The sequence below is a fragment of the Micropterus dolomieu genome, linkage group LG22, assembly GCF_021292245.1.
Source record: "Micropterus dolomieu isolate WLL.071019.BEF.003 ecotype Adirondacks linkage group LG22, ASM2129224v1, whole genome shotgun sequence".
NCBI lineage: Eukaryota > Metazoa > Chordata > Actinopteri > Centrarchiformes > Centrarchidae > Micropterus > Micropterus dolomieu.
Genome location: NC_060171.1, coordinates 24,367,669 through 24,387,299, shown reverse-complemented (window position 1 = coordinate 24,387,299; position 19,631 = coordinate 24,367,669). Strand labels below are relative to the sequence as shown.

The window sequence follows — 19,631 nt, the reverse complement described above, 5'->3', positions numbered from 1 at the left end:
CAGGTGTATATAGTAAACTGCAGATAGTGTTTTGCTAATAAGACAGTACTGTGAACTGTCGCTATGCATTTAGCGACATTGAGTATTTGCTAAGGTTCTGTGCAGCAAGAGATTTGACTGGTTCCGCCATGTGACACTGCGGATTTATAAATCTGCAGGACTGTTGAATAAGACGGGTCAGGTGTATATAGTAAACTGCACACTTGCATTAGTAACCACAGTGTGTAAGCCGTCTACGTTAATTATTGAACCTCATTTTCTTGCTTCAGTGCTTTCACTGACACCCACAATCACAATAAAACTAACGGCCTCAGGACATTCTCCTTTAAAATGGCATTCAGATAATTAACAGAGTAATCAATGTGTGGTCAGCCCAAGCTGTTAAGCCAACATACAGCCAATAACCTTCCTGCTCACTGAGGCCGCTGTGGTCAATTGGATGTGTTAATGCCTGATTGAGTCAACAGTTTGAATCCATTAAAATAAACTTCCCAAATAAACTTCCCAAATAAACTGTTTTGACACTGAGACACCACAAGTCAGGATTTCTCTTGGCTGAAGGAGTTCTTCTTCTTTGTCCCTTTGCAGAGTGTCTACAGTTTCACTCCTGGCACAACAATGCTGTTTTTTGCCTGCGTGGGCACAACCAAAACACACAAACACACAATTGCACACATTATTTTCATCCTCACAAGTCTTCTTTCTGAAAGGTCTGCTGCATGCATTTATCCTTGTGGCCGGGCTCTCTCAGGCCCTAATGGACTGTTTTCATAGAATACATCTGATGGATCCTTGTGGTTTGTTGCTGTGGAGATGTTCCACAGATATGAGAAGTTAACCCACCCTGCACTGCCTGTCCTCGCTGTCTCCTTTGTCTTTCCCATCAAGCCTCTACATGATCTTGAACATGACCGCTTTTATGATCAATCTGTCATTGATGCCTGGACAGAGAATTATCTTTGGACATCGTGGATTTATCCTCAGCACAGAATAAAGTCTATAAGCTACACTGTCCTTCTTTGTAACACAGTGACTCTGTGGACGTTATGGCAGCTGTCAGGCTGGCAACAGTTACACAAAAACACTTACCGTGATCTACATTACTGCAGTAGGCCTAATCACTGTTTAATCTGTACAAAACTGATAAATGAACAGTAATCTTTCATATTGTAGTCACACTGATTGGAACATTCGTAGTTATCAGCTGGATACGATGTGAACATTTCTGAGTGAGGATGAATGTGGTGCAGCTGAAACAAATAAATGTAGTTTAAAAGTGAGTTTTTCATTACTAGCTGCATACAGCTTTTCATAAAATACGAAATGAGCAAGATTTTATTAATGTAAAATAAATGTCTAAAGCTTTACAGTCAGTTTGAATCTAGACACATTTTCCACAGCTAACAAATCATTAATAGACTAACCTACTGAGTCGGACTGTGACTTCACAATCACAGGTCCATGAGAAGGCTATAGACTAAACTATGTCTAATCTATTGGATTAATATTGTCATCTTCAATTAGCCTATTGCCACTGGCATTTTGTTCCGTCAGGTTACAGCTGAATAAATAGGCCTGTAGCCTATTTAAAATGAATGTAATGGGCTATAAGAGAATTCCAGCACTTTATCATTCATTAAGGAAATCCCAGTGTGGTAAATAATTAACGAGCAATGCTGTATAAAATGTTGCCTACCTAATATTGTTAACATATTGATCCTTCCTCTGCTCCTGCATTTTAACATAAATAGCCTATCATGGTCCGCGTTGGGGGCGCTGTGGCCTCAAAGCCACGCTATGCATCTAGCAGAGTATTTACTCAGGTACTGTGCCGCAAGAGATTTGACTGGTTCCGCCATGTGACACTGCGGATTCATAAATCTGCAGGACTGTTGAATAAGACGGGTCAGGTGTATATAGTAAACTGCACACTTGTATTAGTAACCACAGTGTGTAAGCCGTCTACGTTAATTATTGAACCTCATTTTCTTGCTTCAGTGCTTTCACTGACACTCATAATCACATCAAAACTAACGGCCTCAGGACATACTCCTTTAAAATGGCATTCAGATAATTGAGTAATCACGAACCATTGTGATAGATTCGGACTTAGAATATCAAACCACCCAGGGTTAATCCCATTCATTGATATTCTTACAATGAATCCAGATCCTAACTCACCATGATCTGGACAATGTTTGGAAATCAAACTAATTTTAATTTTACTAATTTAAAACAGGCTAATCTGCCCTTTCTGGACTGTGAACCCATATTTTTAAGTCACAGTATTTTCAAGGCTCCAGCAATTACTGTCAACCTGTTATGTACAAGTGAGTGTGGCGTTGTTTCTACTGCAATTTGAAGAACATGTGGGTGGCTCCAAATGGACCATATGGAAATTACTTGACATCCCAGTGTGCCTCTGTCTCTGTGCTCTCTGAATCTTTTTCTGTGTCCCTCTGTTGTTGAAGCGAGACTGATTGAGCACTCAGGGCAACAACTTTCAAGTTAAACCACAGAGGCTGGTGAAATGCTTTTCCCATCTTCATTTTCAGTGCTCAGAGACTTTTATGGGTTGTGTTGTGTATCATTCAAATTAATTTGCTATCTAGAGTGTTAGCCCTGTTTGTAATGAGCAGGCCCATAGTTTGGTGCTCTCTGCCCTCATTTGTATTCTGTCTCTGTTTGTGTCTGCCAGATACAAAGCTGTCATTGAGGCCTGCTCTCTTCAGCCTGACATTGACATCCTTCCACAGGGGGACCAGACAGAGATAGGGGAGCGGGTCAGTATCACAGTAAAAATGGATGATTTTCTCTGTGGTCTTTTTTATTTTCCAGATCTGGCTGTAGCGCCCACTGTGGCTTACTGTATTGCAGAATCATTTGCCATCATTACTGTGCAGCGAGGATTGGATGATTTGTGTGTAGGGAGCTGGACTGACCTTGTTCAGCCAGAGCACTGTCATGTTGGATGTCTTCATGCACCAGTAATGCAGGAAACAAACTGTGATCTCCTGTCTTACTCTGGGGGCAGGTGCCACACTCATTTATTGATGTTGTTTACCTCTCTTTGTAGTAAAACCTTGTAGTAAAGTTTTCTTCCTGCCCCCTGATGCAGGGTGTCATCCTGTCAGGTGGACAGAAACAGCGTATCAGCGTAGCCAGAGCCTTGTACCAACAGACCAACCTGGTCTTTCTGGTGAGTCTGCACACACACACACACACACACGCACACACACCTTCGATCAAAAGAATGGTTTCAACTGTTGGATTGCACCTTGTTAGCAGACAGTATATCAGTATTCACAGTGAAACAGTGTTTCTGAAAGCTTACCTGAAGACTCAGATGGGATTCTATTTATGATGCCTTCCTACGTGACAAAAATAGCAGCATGCTCCCCAGCTGCAGGGTTGAGAAGCCAAATGCAGCTTTCAACTGACTGTTTGAAAATGTGAGGTCCTGAATTTTACTGCAGCTCAGTTATTAATAATCAGTTTGTATTCCACATTTGTAACTGGGGCTGCAACATTATCAATTAATCTACTGATTATTTTCTCAATTGATTGATTAATCCTCTAGTGTTGAAAAATAGTGAGTCGATATGCTTGTGTTGTGTGACTGACAGTCTAAAGCCTTAAGATTAACTTTACTGTCATGTTAAAAAAAGAAAAACAGCACATCCTTAGATTAAAAAAGTTGAATCGAGAGACTTGCTGGTATTTATGCTTGAAAAATAATTAATCGACGTATCGTTGCAGCTGAATTTGTAACACATTTTTTTGGGAAACGCACAAGAACACAGAAGTCTTGGAGAGAAATGAAAAATGAAGTGGTTATTTTGATTGGTTATGATTGATTACAGCTTCAAAGTAATATAGCAGCTGATGTGGTCAGTAAAGAAATGCAAAGCTGACTGGACTATTGCTCGACATAAGACAGTCCTTCAGTGGAGGATTGGTATAAGGAGGTGCTGCCTTTGAAGAAATTGACCTTATCAGTATATGGCAACTGGTCATTAATGCAGTGGATTGATTGCCTTTTCTTCATAGTCCTATCAAAATATTTTTGTCGATATAAATTAGCATGTATTTGTGTTGTGTGCTGTCATTCCTGTTTTGTGTCTGTGTGTGTTTTGTTAAGCTGGTTAAGTGGCTCTGTATCTTTGGTTAGTTGCACATAGTTGTTATTAACACTTATACAATGATTACTTAAAAGCCCTGAAAGCATACTTTCTCAAGCAGCTTCTTACTATGAGCAATCGGGTCCAAAGTAGAAACAGTTTTGCTTATTTTCCGTGAAAGATTTCGCCGGTTTCAAGTGGGTGGGGCTCATGTCATGTATTTCTGTGCGGCAATCAGAGTATATCAATTTGAATCAACAGCTGTGGGTTGTTTGATGATGTTGCCAGACCACTGTCAGTCAGATCTAATCAAACCACACCCACACAGTCCTAACGAAGCTTCTGAGTACTGAACTCATAATAAATAACAACTGAGGATGTTTATTTCCAAACTTTAATTCTGATTGTTTATTATTTCATCATGAATATTTAATATTATTGAAAGTATACAGTTTTTTTTAAAAATGTCTGTTTATGTACTTTTTTTAGGATGACCCATTCTCAGCGTTAGACATCCACCTGAGTGACCATCTGATGCAGGACGGCATCCTGAAGCTTCTGAGAGAAGAGAAGAGGACAGTGGTGTTGGTCACACACAAACTCCAGTACCTACCACACGCAGACTGGGTAAGTCCAGCACGTGTGTGTGTTCATGTTTTTTAATAGCCCGGTGGGGACTTTAATCTGGATGCACACTAACCGATGGGGACTCGTGTCACCATAGGGACAAAAACTGAGTTCCCCACAGGCAGAGACTGCTTTTTGAGGTTAAGACTTGGTTTTAGGATTCTGTTTGCATCATGCATCAATGCATCATGATGTCCCCACAGGGATAGAGGAACAAACATGTATGCGGTTGTGTGAAACAGAGTAGTTATTATCTTCTCTAACTGTAGACCTACACACCCTTTTACTCTTTAAAAGTCACAGTAATTGATTTGACTGGCCACTTATTATGCTTTTATATTATTGTTTCATTTGGGCAGACAGTTTATCTGAGAAAGATGCCAGAGCATATAAAGATTATGTGTGTGTGTGATTTATTAGATCATTGCAATGAAAGATGGCACCATCCACACTGAAGGGACTCTGAAGGACATCCAGAACTCTGAGCCTGAACTCTTTGAGCAGTGGAAAACCCTGATGCACAGAGAGGACCAGGATTTTAAGAAGGTAATTAATGACTGGAGAGTCAAAATGCTGATGAATCCTTTCATGATCTCGGCTTTTTGTTCGTTTAAGTTTCAATTTAAGTTATTAGGTTGAGGAGAGGTGCAAACAATCCAGTGCTTAAAGTCTCAACAGATTGTAGTCTTTAGTTTTCTGGTGAGAGTCAGATGTTTGTCTTTCTGTCTCCTCCAGGAGACGGTGGCAGAGAGTATGACCGATCTGGAGAGGAAAAACCTGCGGAGGGCCATGTACTCCAGAGATGCCGCCAGGACTGAAGATGACGAGGAAGGTGAGGGGTCAAAGGTCACGGCGATGCCAACAGGAAATAAGAGTTTGATTACATGCGAGGGCAACTGCAGTCAGTGCTTCACTGATGTCAGCCGGATTATGTCGGTGTGTGTATACTGATAATAAGAAAGGTGAGGAGTATCATTTCCCCTCTCCTGCTGTGTGTATTTGCTGTGGAGCAGCAAATGTTACATTAAAGCTAAAGCCCATCAGCTTATTTTTAATGTTTACACATGCTACAATGTTTGCAATGACTTGAATGTCTACAAATTCCTTGTGTTTCATTCTTGTCCCTTGTTCTTTGTTTATTCCACCCTGTCTATGTAAAGCAAACATGATGTGAGTGTTTCACGCTCCAGACCTTTAGTTTCTCTCTGGATGTGGCGTCTCATGTCTTGGCTTCTTTTTAGACTTTTCCTCAGTAACCACATATGACACCACCATCTCTCTAACTGCCTCCTGCTGAGGCTAAACACTGAATCTGAGCCTTTATCTGTGTGTGTGTTTGTCTCTCTGCCGGTGAATGTGTGGCTGTAGTCAAAGGTGTTAAAGTGCAGCGGCTGTACTCTTTATCTGTGTTCTGTGTTGTCTCCCGTGTGCTGGTGGCACCCCTGCGTGGACTTGTGCGATGGCTCCAGCATCAGGTGCTGCCCCCATGTTCGATGCAGCAGGTCTGGCAAGAAAGCATGGAAAACAAGTCTGTGGCATCGTGGCGCTGCAAGCAAAGCTGTGTCAGCTTCTCCCACCATCTTAGAATCTCTTCATCCATTTAGTCTTGTCTTGTTCTCTCTTTTTCTTCCCCAAACATTGGTTGCTCCTGCTTCCCAAAACCTCCTTAATGCCAGCATGATAGTACTGTAGATGGTGGTAGCAGTAGTCTGTTTAACCCCGCCAGTCATTCTCTCCCTTTCTTTTCTTTTTCTGCTCTCCTGCTTTCCCTCCGCCAGCTTGTCTGAGCCTCCTAGACTTCCACATGCAAACTCTTGCTCCAAAGCTTGCCGCATGATGTGATATGATATATTTACATCAGGGGTGGGGAGGAGGTGAGAGGTGTTTAACAGTAACTCCTCACCCCCAGTCAATGTGTCATGGCTGCTCTGTTCCCCCTGAAAAACACGCCATTCATGAATAGAGAGACTGTAGCATGTAGCATACTTTCTCTCTGGTGTCTCATCCTCTTTGGTCCTCTTCCTCTGTTATTCTGTCTCTTCTCTCCTGTCCTGTGTAAGAAGTGGTTCTTCAGGGAGACAGAAAAAATCTGAGACAAATGAAGATTGTCAAATGGCTACTGTGGGGAGGAGGGTAGGAGGAGGAACGTTACAAATGTCAAAGAGTATATGAGCTGTGAGTCAAAGCTGAGGAGATCACAGTTTAAACGGGAGTCTAATTTAAAGGAACAGGCACAGTGATTTCCTACAAAAACTAAACCAAGACTAACAGTTGAACTCATCTATGTCTTGATCCCAGAGGAATCCGTGGAGAGTGATGATGATGACAACCTGTCGCAGGCAATGCGTCAGCGCGCCACCATCCCCTGGCGCTCCTGTGGCACCTACCTGTCATCCGCCGGGCTCCTCCTGCTCACCCTGCTCTTCCTGTCACAGCTCCTCAAACACTCCCTCATGGTCACCATCGACTACTGGCTAGCACACTGGACGTCACACGTCATCACGGCCAAGATCGAAGCCACAGCTCGAAACTGTACCATTGTCCAGGTGAGAGACTGAAAGGGTTACGAATTGATTGAGATGATTTGTTGTCTTCTGGCCAGGACGCTCTTAGTTTCTGTGTTCATCGGCAGCTCAATACAGTCTTTTGTGCTTGATTGTCATGACCTGCTGGGGGCATAAATGACAAACAGATGCTGGACTGATTATGTACACCGATCAGCCATAGCATTATGACCACTGACAGGTGAAGTGAAAAACATTGATTATCTTGTTACCATGGCACCTGTCAGTGGGTGGGATATATTAGGCAGCAAGTGAACATTTTCTCTTCAAAGTTGATTTGCGTGGCCTGGAGTGATGAGTCAATTTTTCTTTTACATCACGTGGATGGCCGGGTGCATTGCTTACCTGGGGAACACATGGCACCCCGATGCACTATGGGAAGAAGGCAAGCCGGCGGAGGACGTGTGAAGCTTTGGGCAATGTTCTGCTGGGAAACCTTGGGTCCTGCCATTCATGTGGATGTTACTTTGACACGTACTACCTACTTAAACATTGTTGCAGACCATGTACACCCTTTCATGGAAACGGTATTCCCTGAGTGGCCTGTTTCAGCAGGATAATGCCACAAAGCAAAAATGGTTCAGGAATGGTTTGAGGAACCTGAGTTCAAGGTGTTGACTTGGCCTCCAAATTCCCCAGATCTCAATCCAATTGAGAATCTATGGGATGTGCTGGACAAGCATGTTCGATCCATGGAGGCCCCACCTCACAACTTACAGGATCTGCTGCTAACGTCTTGGTGCCAGATATCACAGCACACCTTCAGAGGTTTAGTGGGGTCAATGCCTCGACGGGTCAGGGCTGTTTTTGCGGCAAAAGGACGACCTACACAATATTAGGCAGATGGTATAATGTAATAGCTGATCAGAATATGTATTTTAAATAGTGCTGAAAAAACCCTTTGTGGAACAGTCTGTTAGTCCATCAACAGAAAAAGAATTGGCAGGTATTGTCTGTCTTATATCACTGGTTCCCAATCAGAGGGTCAAGACCCCTGCAATGGGTCAGATAATAAATCTGATCTGATCTCAAGATACATAAAGGTATTGGTAAGAAGAAAAAAAGTTTTGCTACACAAATTTGAATTCATATCTCCAATCTTTGCTTTTCGATCTGAGATGTTAAGAGGTCGACATGTGATTTATAGACTTCTGACAACTGCGATGAGGAGTCGCATGTAAACATTGCTTCATTTTCTGGGTCACAACAAAACAAGCAATTTGCTGACATCACATTGGGCTTAATTGTCACAGGCATTTAAAAAAAATTTCTGACATTTTTTTCTGACCATGCAGTTAATCAATAAATTGCAAAAATAATCTGCAAATGAATTGATACTGAAAATAGGGGTTGCGGCCCTTATTTCAAACAAACCCATGTATGGAAAAGTAGAAAACAGTTACTCATAAGAGTGAAATTATATAACAGTTTTCTCACTAAAGCTCAGTCAAGCGGAGGTGACCTGAAACACAAACCCTGCCAGCTCTAGATGGAGCATTCGCTAATACACCCTGAAGTGACTGCAGCTCGGACTCATCTGCACGTTAGAGAAACAAGAATACATTGAGAGTCTCTGTGTCAAAATGAATAAGTAGTTTTTAAAGGAATGTTTACTGTACAAAAGAGCGTGTATGAGGCTTCACGTTTGGCTGGTTCAGAGAAGGTTTTGTGTAAAGACTGGTCAAAATGGCTGCAAAAAATCATCCACAAATAAAAGATATCTGAGGCTTTTAATCCATGAATTATAAACATCACAATTGAGAATGACCTAATGGAAACACTTATCCTGATTTAGAAACAATACATAATGTGTGTGTATGTGTGTAAGCAAAATACAATTTGTCACCTGCATAAACTTAATTAATTTTTATGCTTGTCTTTTCAGCGCCCTTATTCCCAATGTAGTCACTAACACAGAAAAAAACACACATTCAGTGAATGCAGAGAGTTACACGCATGCACACATGCTCAGAAACACAATATAAAGACTGGTGAAGGTTGAGCTGCGTTACGTAGGGGGCCACACCTGCTGTTGGCAGGTTATCATGTTCCTGGTCCAGTGAAGCAGTTATATTATTAATAGTTACGTGTGTGTGTGTGTGTGTGTGTGTGTGTATGTATGTATGTGTCCGTCTTGTGAACGGAAATGCCAGGACACGTTGTACACAGTCATGTGGAGGCTAAAGTTGGGGTTTGGGGGCAGCAGGTTAAAGTGTCCTTGTGTTGGATACAAACAGTGTCTTTCTCTAACACACACACACACACACACACACACACACACACACACAAATACACACACACACACACAAATACACGCTGAACAAACCGTTAAGTGCAGATTGATTGTCGCTTGAATGCCGAGGACATCGTGTCCGCCTGAGCTTCAGGGCGCATCTGCCAGGTTTATCTAATCTACACTGTGCTGTGGACTAATCCATGTGGAGACACTCTGGAGTTTTGTTCTACTATCAAACTATTGACACTTCATTTAGCTGCCAGGCCACTGTCTGACAGCGCAGAGAGCAGTTTTAAAATTAAGCATTCACTTCACTGTGAAGGCACTTACAGATGACTGATAATCTGAAGAGGTTCTGTCTTTGTCTGTCTGGAAATAAAGGAACAATAAAAGGATTACGCAAGTGGAGATTCTTCATGTTTCTAGTGGGAATTAATCTGCATTATGAGCAACTAAGTGCCCTTTTTATTTGTAATAATATTGATTTGACTTGGTATGAAGGCCTAATCTCTAGTTTTTGACCACTCTACATAACCTTTGAGCTGTTATTGGAGAGCAATAATTGTGGGTTTCTCAACCAAACACAAATTTTAGTCTGGCATTACTGACGTAAATACGCTACAGATTAACTGTCTGTGTCAAATATAGTTTATGTATTTAAAGACCTGACAAATCATTTTGTGTTTCAATCCTGCATTTTAAAGACTGGAAGGGGTGGTGATGGTGCTGGTGAGATGATGGTGGATAAGACTATGCCTTTGGTGTGAGAGACCCAGGTTCAATCCCCCACTGTGACCCATCCACCAATGTGTCCCTGACACTTAACCCCTAGTTACTCCAGAGGTGTGCGACCTCTGACATATATAGCAATTGTAAGTTGCTTTGGATAAAACTGTCAGCTAAATGAATAAATGTGATGTAACTTTCTTTCTTTAAACTTTCATCACAGGTTGTGCCCATTTGACAAGACAAATTTCAGGAATTGGTCAGAAATACCAATTTTAGTGAGAATTGCAACAGTTTTTTTTTTTTTTCATTTTAAAATAGTTTCAGAACATTGATTCTTGATATCATAGTTATTGTCAAAAATTATTTTCTGAAACTGTGAATTACATGGAAGGGTGAGGATGAGGCCCTCTGAGGCTTGTGATTTTGGGCTATATGTATAAAATTATTTTGACATGTTTTAATGTCACATATTTGAAATGCGAACCTTAATATGAGAACACTGAGTAATTGATTCAGACATTCACTTTAAGACACAGGCACAGAAGTGATTTATAGTCATGTGTTCTTTTTACCATCCCATGCTTCATGTCCACTCTCTTCTCCCATTCATGCAGGTTCATATAAACTGGCTGCCACTTTTATATTCTGGTTGCTCCAATGCACACACCGCTCCCCACTCCTGCATCACCTGCCACCTGCAATTTAAGTCTTTTCACCTCCCCAGCGGCCTCCAGCTTTAGCATTAGATGCGGTGTCAGGAGAAGTTTGTGTTAATTAAACGTTGTTTAGCTCAGGCTCTGCTGGGGGTTTGTGGTCTCTGTCAAGGATTTGTTCCAGCGCATCACATGAACATGAGTCATGCTGACACAAATGGTTCAAACTTGACATCAGTGGTCTAAATACAGTTAGGGTTGAATTTTGACCCATTTATTCCAAATTGGATGGTTAAATAAAATAAATAAGCCATTTTTATCTGCTGTGAATACTTATAAATAATAAAAGAAGGTAGTAAAGCTTGCGAAAGAATCAATCAAAGCACAAAAAGAAGGAGCTAAATTGAGGAGAAAGTGGTGACGCTTCAGAGCTTCTTCTATGTTTAAATGTTGGCAGATCAGCTTACAAAGCTTCTCTGGCTTTTGTCACACCAGGCAGATAATTTTTAACCAGCCTCAGAGTTTAATGGTGCTTGTAATTACAGTGCATGCAAACTGAGTGGCAAGAGCACCCTCACCCTCGCAAACACACGCACACAGAGTTTCAGTCATGTCTTTAGTGACCCTCTCTCTCTCTCTCTCTGCATCTGTAGGATTGCGGCTTCAGTCACTCGTGGTATCTGTCGGTGTTCAGCGTGCTGTGCTGCCTGGGCATCGTCCTGTGTCTGGTCACCTCCGTGGCTGTGGAGTGGACCGGCCTCAAAGTGGCCAAGAAGCTCCACCACAACATGCTCAACAAGATCATACTGGCCCCCATGAGGTACGACGCTTAGCGTGCGTGTGTGTGCTGCAGCTCTACCTCATGAAGCGTGACAGAAAGATGTGTTTGGTGATTCTGTGCTCATGCTTAAACAAATCATTTCAAAGAGGGAACACAGTTAAAAGCACCTTTTCTTCGCCCCATTACTCAGAGCACCATCTGCTGTCCCTTACACAAAACCTAGGAGACATCACTTACAGAGATGCTCACTTGCACATGACACACCTGCATGTACTGTATATACACTCACATACACAGCTCAATAAACAGATATATGTAGTCTTATTGACAAAAATATTTTATAAGAGTATTTACATTTGATTAGAATTGTCATCACAGTTTATTTTCAGAGGAAACAGATCGATGGCCTTTTTTCGTCCCTCCAGGCTGTTTGAGACGACTCCCCTCGGCACCCTGCTCAACAGGTTTTCCACAGACACAAACACAATCGACCAGCACATCCCCAACACCCTGGAGTGCCTCTCCCGTTCCACCCTGCTGTGTGTGTCCGCCCTGGGCGTCATCTCCTACGTGACCCCTGTCTTCCTCATCGCCCTCCTGCCGCTGGCCGTTGCCTGCTACTTCATCCAGAAATACTTCCGGGTGGCCTCCAGGTGAGTCAGACAGATATCACAGACTGCGTGTTTTCATCCTTCACATCGTGCACATTCTACAATTACACACAGTTAACACAGGATGGGTTTTTAAAGGCTGAAACTGGTTGTTGTTGGGGTTTTTTATTCCACATACTGTATTTTAGTTTGACTTTTTTGCTCTAAAATATCAAAGCATGTCAACAAAGCCCTGACAGGATGGGAGATGTGTCCTTTTTTGCTGTTTTATCAGAGCTCTGCTGCTTGTTTTTAGCGTAAATAATGAAAACATGCTATATATGCATTGTCCCACAGTATAGTGGCTGTAGCTGTGCATGGATACACGTGTACACAGTGAAATGATTTTTCATTTGATTGAACTGTTCTCTGAATCAATCAATCAATCCGATTTTACAGTCTAATTTTACATCTTCCATCCAAGTTAGACCCTAATCTCATGTGTTTTCATATTATGGTGTACTCCAACCGTACGACCTTTGTTATCGCTTGAACTTCCCTTCAGTTGATATTTCCCTTTCTACTGTGTCATCTGTCTTCTGGTCAGGGACCTGCAGCAGTTGGAGGACAGCACCCAGCTCCCTTTACTCTCCCACTTCTCTGAGACAGTGGAAGGACTCACCACTATAAGGGCCCTCAGGTAATTATTACTAACAAGTCGAACTACCTGAGCTGTGTTAGTAGAGGTTTATTGCACAACGTTGTTTAAGTGGAATATAAACTCTCTAAGTCCTGCTTTACTGAAAGGGGGAGGGTTTCTCTGTGTTCGCCTTAAATGTTTTTAGGTGTGTAATGCGTGTACATACAATCTAGTTTTGAAGCCAATCGTGGCCCAGTATGTAAATTTACACGTGTGATGTGGAAACTTGAAACCTCCAGTGCACACACACTGTGAACAGACTTTCAGTGAAGCAGGAGAAATAGTGTCCAGCTATTAAACTTTTGAAACAATAAATATTTGCATACTTTTTCTGTCTTCCAACATGTCTGGCGGTTAATGTGTTGTCCATATAGGCAGAAACACCTACCTTATTTTCAAATATCTTGTATTTTCAGTACAATGTAGACTTTTTATAAAGTATTATTTTTTTGAATGATCATTTCAATTAACTCTTTTAAAAATATTTTTTCTCAGAACCGACAGATCTACCTGTCCTCCTGGTTTTGTCCTACGAAGCTACATATTTAATGCCCTGGGTCACACTTGTCTGCTTTAGATGCAGTGTTAGATGGTGAAATGCTATTAAGCTGCAGTAATACTAAATTATTGTAGTTGGTGTCACTTGAATTGTGTAATTATTAATATTTCACTACATGTTATAATAACAATATATGTATCATTCAAAACACAAGTCCTTAATCTTAACAATTCAGAATATTTGTTTTCCTTATAATCGGTTAAGGCTGACACTGAGCCAAGTCAGAATACAAAATGGCATCCAGAGTCTCAGGACATAGAAGCACAAATAAAACTGAGACATGTCTTTTTCTGTTGGCAGGTACGAGCCCAGGTTCAGACAGAGGCTACTTCAGTTCACTGACGCCAACAACATCGCTTCTCTTTTCCTCACAGCAGCCAACCGTTGGCTGGAGGTCCGCATGGTAATGATCCGTCTACTGTCCTCTCAGATCCAGATCAGCCCTGTTTAGACAGCAGCTGGTTCACATTTGTTGTTAATGCTGCCAAACAACTGCTCTTTCTTACTGAGATCACATTTCATGTTCATGTGCTGTTTTATGTATCAACCGCATGCTGCTCACAGCTCATTTGGCTTCTCATTTTTCGCAGCAGCAGAGCAGAAAACCTTCCCATGTTTATGGATTCATGTGCACAGATGTGAAAGAAAGACACACAGGGCTTTTTTGTTAACATGTACTTCTTTCTTGCGTGTGTTTCCAAGAAATTGATTTATAATATACTTTAAATTTATTCACCTTTTTGAATTATTCAGTGACATTATCTTCTTGCTGTAAGGTTGACATTTTCTCTGCAGGAGTACGTTGGAGCCTGTGTGGTGCTCGTGGCAGCTGTAGCCTCCATCACTAACTGCCTCTACTACCAGCTGTCCACCGGTCTGGTGGGGCTGGGACTGACGTACGCACTTATGGTGAGACGATGCGTTTTAACCATACGCTGTTTACCTGTATTCTTTACAGACAATATAGGTGGTTTTAGGTGCAAATTATGCATATACTAAATCGATGTTTTTTTATATTTATTTAGTTCTGTCAATATATTTAATCATATGACTTATTTTGATTTTTGAATATTAAAAAGTATAAATATATAATATATATTAAAAAAAAAAAAAAAATCCAGAAAGTCATATTTTAGAGACAGCACAAGCAACACACTGTTTAATCATTTGTTTGTTGTTGTTTTTTTAAACATACTTGGAGACAGAGGTATTTTTAAAGATTTAAAACTCTCCCTTTCTTTTCTTGCAGAAGAAAATATAACTTAAATATGTCATAATGTAAAATCCAGTGAAAAGATCTGCTCTGTTAAATATTAAAATAAACTACTGTATATTGAAGCTCCTGATCGTTCCTTGCACCTCTTCATCCACCATACAAGACATCTGTAAGATGTGTTTCTGTCTCTCTATAACATTTCTGTCCAGTGAAAACGTGTCTCCAAATGTGTTGTCCAATATTCCCAAAAACAATAATTAATTAAATAATAGTTGAAAAAGTGATTGTAGACCTGATGTTACATGTTACGACGAACAGAAGTTCACAAGAAGGACCCAAATGCAGACACTGAGACGGAAACTGGAGAGTTGGTGAGGTCCAACAAAAGTGTAAATCCACAAGGGCATGAGAAACTAGAGATAAGATTCACAGGAACATCTAAAATGAACTGGCAATGAGTGAAAGACAGACAACCACTAAAATACACAGGTGAGTGAGAACCTAATTACACACAGGTGAAACCACTAAGACAATCAAGGACAGGCAGGAAGTAAAACAAGACAAGATACACTAGGGCAGACTAACTACAAACTAAAACAGGAAGTAAAGCTAACTGAAAGACTCAAGGAACAATGTCACAAAATGAAACATAACACAGACATCAAAAGTAAGTAGCTGACAAAAATATAGAATAGAAATAGAGACAGTAAAACAAGCCTAGAAAACACTAATGAACTCATAAGTAAACCTGACTAATAAACAAATGACCAAAGTAACACATACTACAGTGAAGAGCAAACACAATGGCAGGGAATGAACAGAAACAAACACAAAACACACCTAACCAACCCAAACCCGTGACAACATAATCCTTTTCAAAATCCATTGGACTATCTGTAAAAATAAATTGTCACAAAGCTAAAAAAATACAAAAGAGCTTTTGTGTAATTTCATATAATCAGATACATTCTTCTTTATAATTCATTATCACTAACATTCACCATAAACAGAGGTGTGAGAGGACTAACATGCCCAGAGTTTGCTTCCAGTGACATTTACCCAACTTGTCTCTACTTCCCCCCCCCCCCCCCCCCTCCCCCTCCTCCTCCTCCTCCCTCCATGTATCAGGTATCCAACTACATGAACTGGATGGTGCGTAACCTGGCAGACATGGAAGTACAGCTCGGCTCGGTCAAGAGGATTAATAGCCTGCTCAAAACTGAACCAGAGAATTACGAGGGGCTGCTCAGTGAGTGCAGCAACACAGTCACAGTCTTATATTAGACCTTCTTTCCCTAATTCAGCGGGTGGCACAACGAAATCACACCCGCTTTCTTGTCTGAGGTTGAAGGTTTCGCGATTTCTTCCCCAAGTCAGACTACATCTACTCCACATTCATCATTGTCAACTCAAGTGGGGTATCATAGCGCTCAAGAGAAATGTATCTTTATCCCCCTTCAACTGTTTTTTTATGACTTAATGCCTTCATATCCGCTTAGAATCTATCTTACATGCATGCTTCCTTTCTGCCAGAAGGGCTTTTGAAAAGAGGCCAGTGGCTGTTCAGCATTAAAATGCATTGATAATGAATTTAAACATAATAAATTATCATATTGACTTGAGTGGCAGCAGAAACAGCTACAGTGGTTATCCTCTAGTTTTTGGCATCTTGTAAAAAAAGGATGTTTCTGTGTCTGTCTCAGGTGTGTCTCAGGTCCCTGACGGCTGGCCCCGACAAGGAGAGATCAAGATCCAGAATCTGAGCGTCCGATATGACACCACGCTGAAGCCTGTGCTGAAAAATGTCCACGCACACATCAGCCCTGGGCAGAAGGTAACTGAGGAAGCCTGGGTGTTAAAACTGGAAACGTGAATGCCAGAAAATATGGTAAATGAATGACTGAATGTTTGTGGTAGTGATGATTCAGACTTGTTTGTTGTCAGGTGGGGATCTGTGGCAGGACAGGCAGCGGGAAATCCTCTTTCTCCTTGGCCTTCTTCCGCATGGTGGACATGTTTGAGGGTACAGTAAAACATCAACACTTAAACTGAACTTAGCATGAAATGGAGTTCAGTCAAAAGGCATTTCAGATACTATGAGAAGGTTTTTACATGCACCACTAGCAAGAAAAAACTTTGTTAATTGTTGTCTTTTCTCTTTCACAGGGAGGATTGTGATTGATAACATCGACATTGCCAAGCTTCCTCTGCAGACCCTCAGGTCTCGCTTGTCCATCATCCTCCAGGACCCCTTCCTGTTCAGCGGCACCATCCGGTATGGTGAAATCTATTTTACAGGACGACTAGTCACTAGGGATGGGTATCGGTACTCGATACCTTTTATGGTATCGACCGAAACAGCCCAGTATAGAGTAGAAACGTCTCCAGTCAAATCAGTACTTCATGCGATACTTTTTATAGCCAGATTGCGGCAAAAATTACTGTTCGTATGGTTTTGCTTGCAGCCAAACATGCAAACAACACACCCAAAGAAAGAAGAGCACACCTTTTTTTCCCCTAATGTGCCAGCACAATAGACTGTATGAAAAAAGGCCTGCACACTCCGAGTCTATCCGTGATTTTAACAGCCGCTCACCTTCGGCTGAGTTCTCAGGCAAGTTTGTCACTGATGGAAGTTTTTATTCTGTTTTTGTCTTTAGTTTAGTTAAGTGACTTGTTTAGACTCCTTACTCAGAGATCTTTCATTTCAGGTTATTGATCGAAAGTTAACAAAATCATTTACTTTGTTTACTTTCAATACACGTATCAAAAATTAGCCTACCTGAAATTAGTTTCCCACAACTTATTTGGTCACTAAACTATTTCACTCCTCCTCTCTCATTCAAATATAAAAAAAATTTGCAAGCTGTAGTCTTTCCCCATGTAATACAACCAGTGAGGATGAACTAATTAGGATGAGGAGCGATCTGATACAATTTCCCAATAATTTATGTAATAGTTATTTGAAACAAGAAAAAAATAGATCACATTGCTTGTCCATAACAACAACAAAAACAATTATAGGCTACCAATCAACTACTATGGCTCAACAAGTGGCATTTTATGCAAGGTATCGAATGAAGTATACTCTATTGGTATTGGTACTTTAAGGGTACTGGTTTTGGTATTGTTATCGTAAAATTTTAAACGATACCCAACCCGACTAAATCCACAGAGCATTAGATTTGGGGATACTGATTATCTAGTTTTAGTAGAAGGGACTGGAACATTTCCAGTTACAGGACCACTTGGCAAACTGTGACACACTTCAAAGACACTTGTCTGAAGCACGAGTAGAGCCGAGGGTTTGTAGATAAGAGGACATTCCTCTGAAAACTCCACTCACTGCAGAGGTTTATTTTTAGACTTCAGCAGCAGTCACCATAAAAGCTTTGTCCTGTTGGAGAAGAACAGCTGAGGAGAAATTTAAGGAAGCTGTGTGATGCTGTCAGACTGTAGTTTTGAATATTTCAGTGAGCCAAATCACGTGAAAGTATACTGTAGGGTAAAGAGCTGGTTATTTCTGAGGCCGGCAAATTGAAAGGAAATGTTGTTGGATGTAAAGCGTGAGTGTAGCAATGCAGCTCACGTTGGCGGTCTGAACTGTACCTCGTAGGCTTTGATCCATTTATTAAAATTACATAATAATAATAATTATATAATCATAAGTTATATAATTACTTCAAATAGAAAGGGATCAACATTATTGTTGAATGAAGGGAAGGGGTATATTGAGTGTTTTTGGTTGGGGATAAGTTTTGCAGGTAATAAAATCCATGCACAAGTGTATTAATACGTGTGTGTATTTGTGTGTGTGTAGGTTCAACCTGGACCCAGAGATGAAGGCTACAGATGAGATGCTCTGGGAAGCTCTGGACATTGCTCAGCTCAAGCCTGTTGTTAAATCCCTTCCAGGAGGCCTCGGTGATAAAAATCTTTTTGTTTTGTGTATGACTGTGTGTGTACATGACGTCTATGTCTATGTCTGAAGTTTATGTTTTAGCCCGGCTCTTTCTCAATCGGTCAAACAGTCCGTCACAGACTGAAACATCTCAAAAACTATTGGATAAATGGTCATTAAGTGTTGTGTAAACATTCTGACTTTTAATGTAGCACCACCATCAGGTCAAATGCATGTATTTTGAGTTGCAGTGAGAAGGTATAATCATAATATACTCCTCATAAATTAAAGAGTACTAGACTCTGGCCTTGAACACAAACAAAACATAACACATATTATCACACTTATTGAATTATTGACCGTGTGTGAAAAAAAAAAATATATTTCATATTTTTATAAATGTGTTATATGTTGTGATTGAATTTTCAAAATGGAGCATTATCTGTTGATGGTGCTATAAATAACGAGTCATAGATCTGCTAGTCCTATTCTTCAAAGTACAGATTATATTCCTAACTGAAAAGCACAGCATGTGATGTTCAGTGGGGTTCTGGGTTAAACATGCAGAGAGTAAGACGATGTATATTTACCACTTTTCTGGCAGAATGATTAGCATGTAGAAATGTGGAGAGCGGTATGCAAATCTTTTTGTTTGTTTGTTTGTTTTCTGCTGGGGGAGGACCCCCAGAACCCCGTCCCCCCGTCCTTAATGTGCCCACCCCCACTTTTCAAACTAATGTTAAGTCCTTGAGTAAGTATTACAAATTTGGAAATCAAATCACTAATAACAGCTGTTAACAATATCATATCCACTCATATATTTAATATCATAATATTATATTTGATTTGATTATATTTTTATATGTAGAATTTACAATTACAATGTTCAAAGCATCGTGAATGACATGGTTGTGTACTTTTGTCATCTTTGGGAGGGGGGGGGGGGGGGGGTTT

The 19,631-nt window shown here is 40.8% G+C and overlaps 1 protein-coding gene and 1 long non-coding RNA gene across 5 annotated transcripts in view; one reads left to right on the top strand and one right to left on the bottom strand.

Annotated features, from left to right (window-relative positions):
* Positions 1 to 19,631, top strand: part of abcc8 (ATP-binding cassette, sub-family C (CFTR/MRP), member 8) — an 82,550-nt gene that overhangs the window by 59,996 nt on the left and 2,923 nt on the right. For all 3 annotated transcript variants that reach the window (XM_046036203.1, XM_046036206.1, XM_046036205.1), the window contains exons 20-35: positions 2,699 to 2,783; positions 3,119 to 3,199; positions 4,611 to 4,748; positions 5,169 to 5,294; positions 5,484 to 5,580; positions 7,047 to 7,294; positions 11,584 to 11,750; positions 12,137 to 12,364; positions 12,909 to 13,001; positions 13,861 to 13,963; positions 14,356 to 14,469; positions 15,905 to 16,025; positions 16,480 to 16,610; positions 16,721 to 16,799; positions 16,943 to 17,051; positions 18,597 to 18,700. In XM_046036203.1, the coding sequence (XP_045892159.1) occupies positions 2,699 to 2,783; positions 3,119 to 3,199; positions 4,611 to 4,748; positions 5,169 to 5,294; positions 5,484 to 5,580; positions 7,047 to 7,294; positions 11,584 to 11,750; positions 12,137 to 12,364; positions 12,909 to 13,001; positions 13,861 to 13,963; positions 14,356 to 14,469; positions 15,905 to 16,025; positions 16,480 to 16,610; positions 16,721 to 16,799; positions 16,943 to 17,051; positions 18,597 to 18,700 (2,024 nt within the window). The remainder of the gene's footprint in view (positions 1 to 2,698; positions 2,784 to 3,118; positions 3,200 to 4,610; positions 4,749 to 5,168; positions 5,295 to 5,483; positions 5,581 to 7,046; positions 7,295 to 11,583; positions 11,751 to 12,136; positions 12,365 to 12,908; positions 13,002 to 13,860; positions 13,964 to 14,355; positions 14,470 to 15,904; positions 16,026 to 16,479; positions 16,611 to 16,720; positions 16,800 to 16,942; positions 17,052 to 18,596; positions 18,701 to 19,631) is intronic.
* Positions 13,805 to 15,420, bottom strand: LOC123961129. Of its 2 annotated transcripts, none has more exons than XR_006822662.1 (3): positions 15,069 to 15,420; positions 14,297 to 14,510; positions 13,805 to 14,166 (listed from the first exon to the last, which is right to left on the bottom strand). It is a non-coding gene; the product is annotated as an uncharacterized LOC123961129 (long non-coding RNA). The 2 variants fall into 2 exon arrangements; XR_006822663.1 differs by having other exon boundaries at positions 13,805 to 14,003.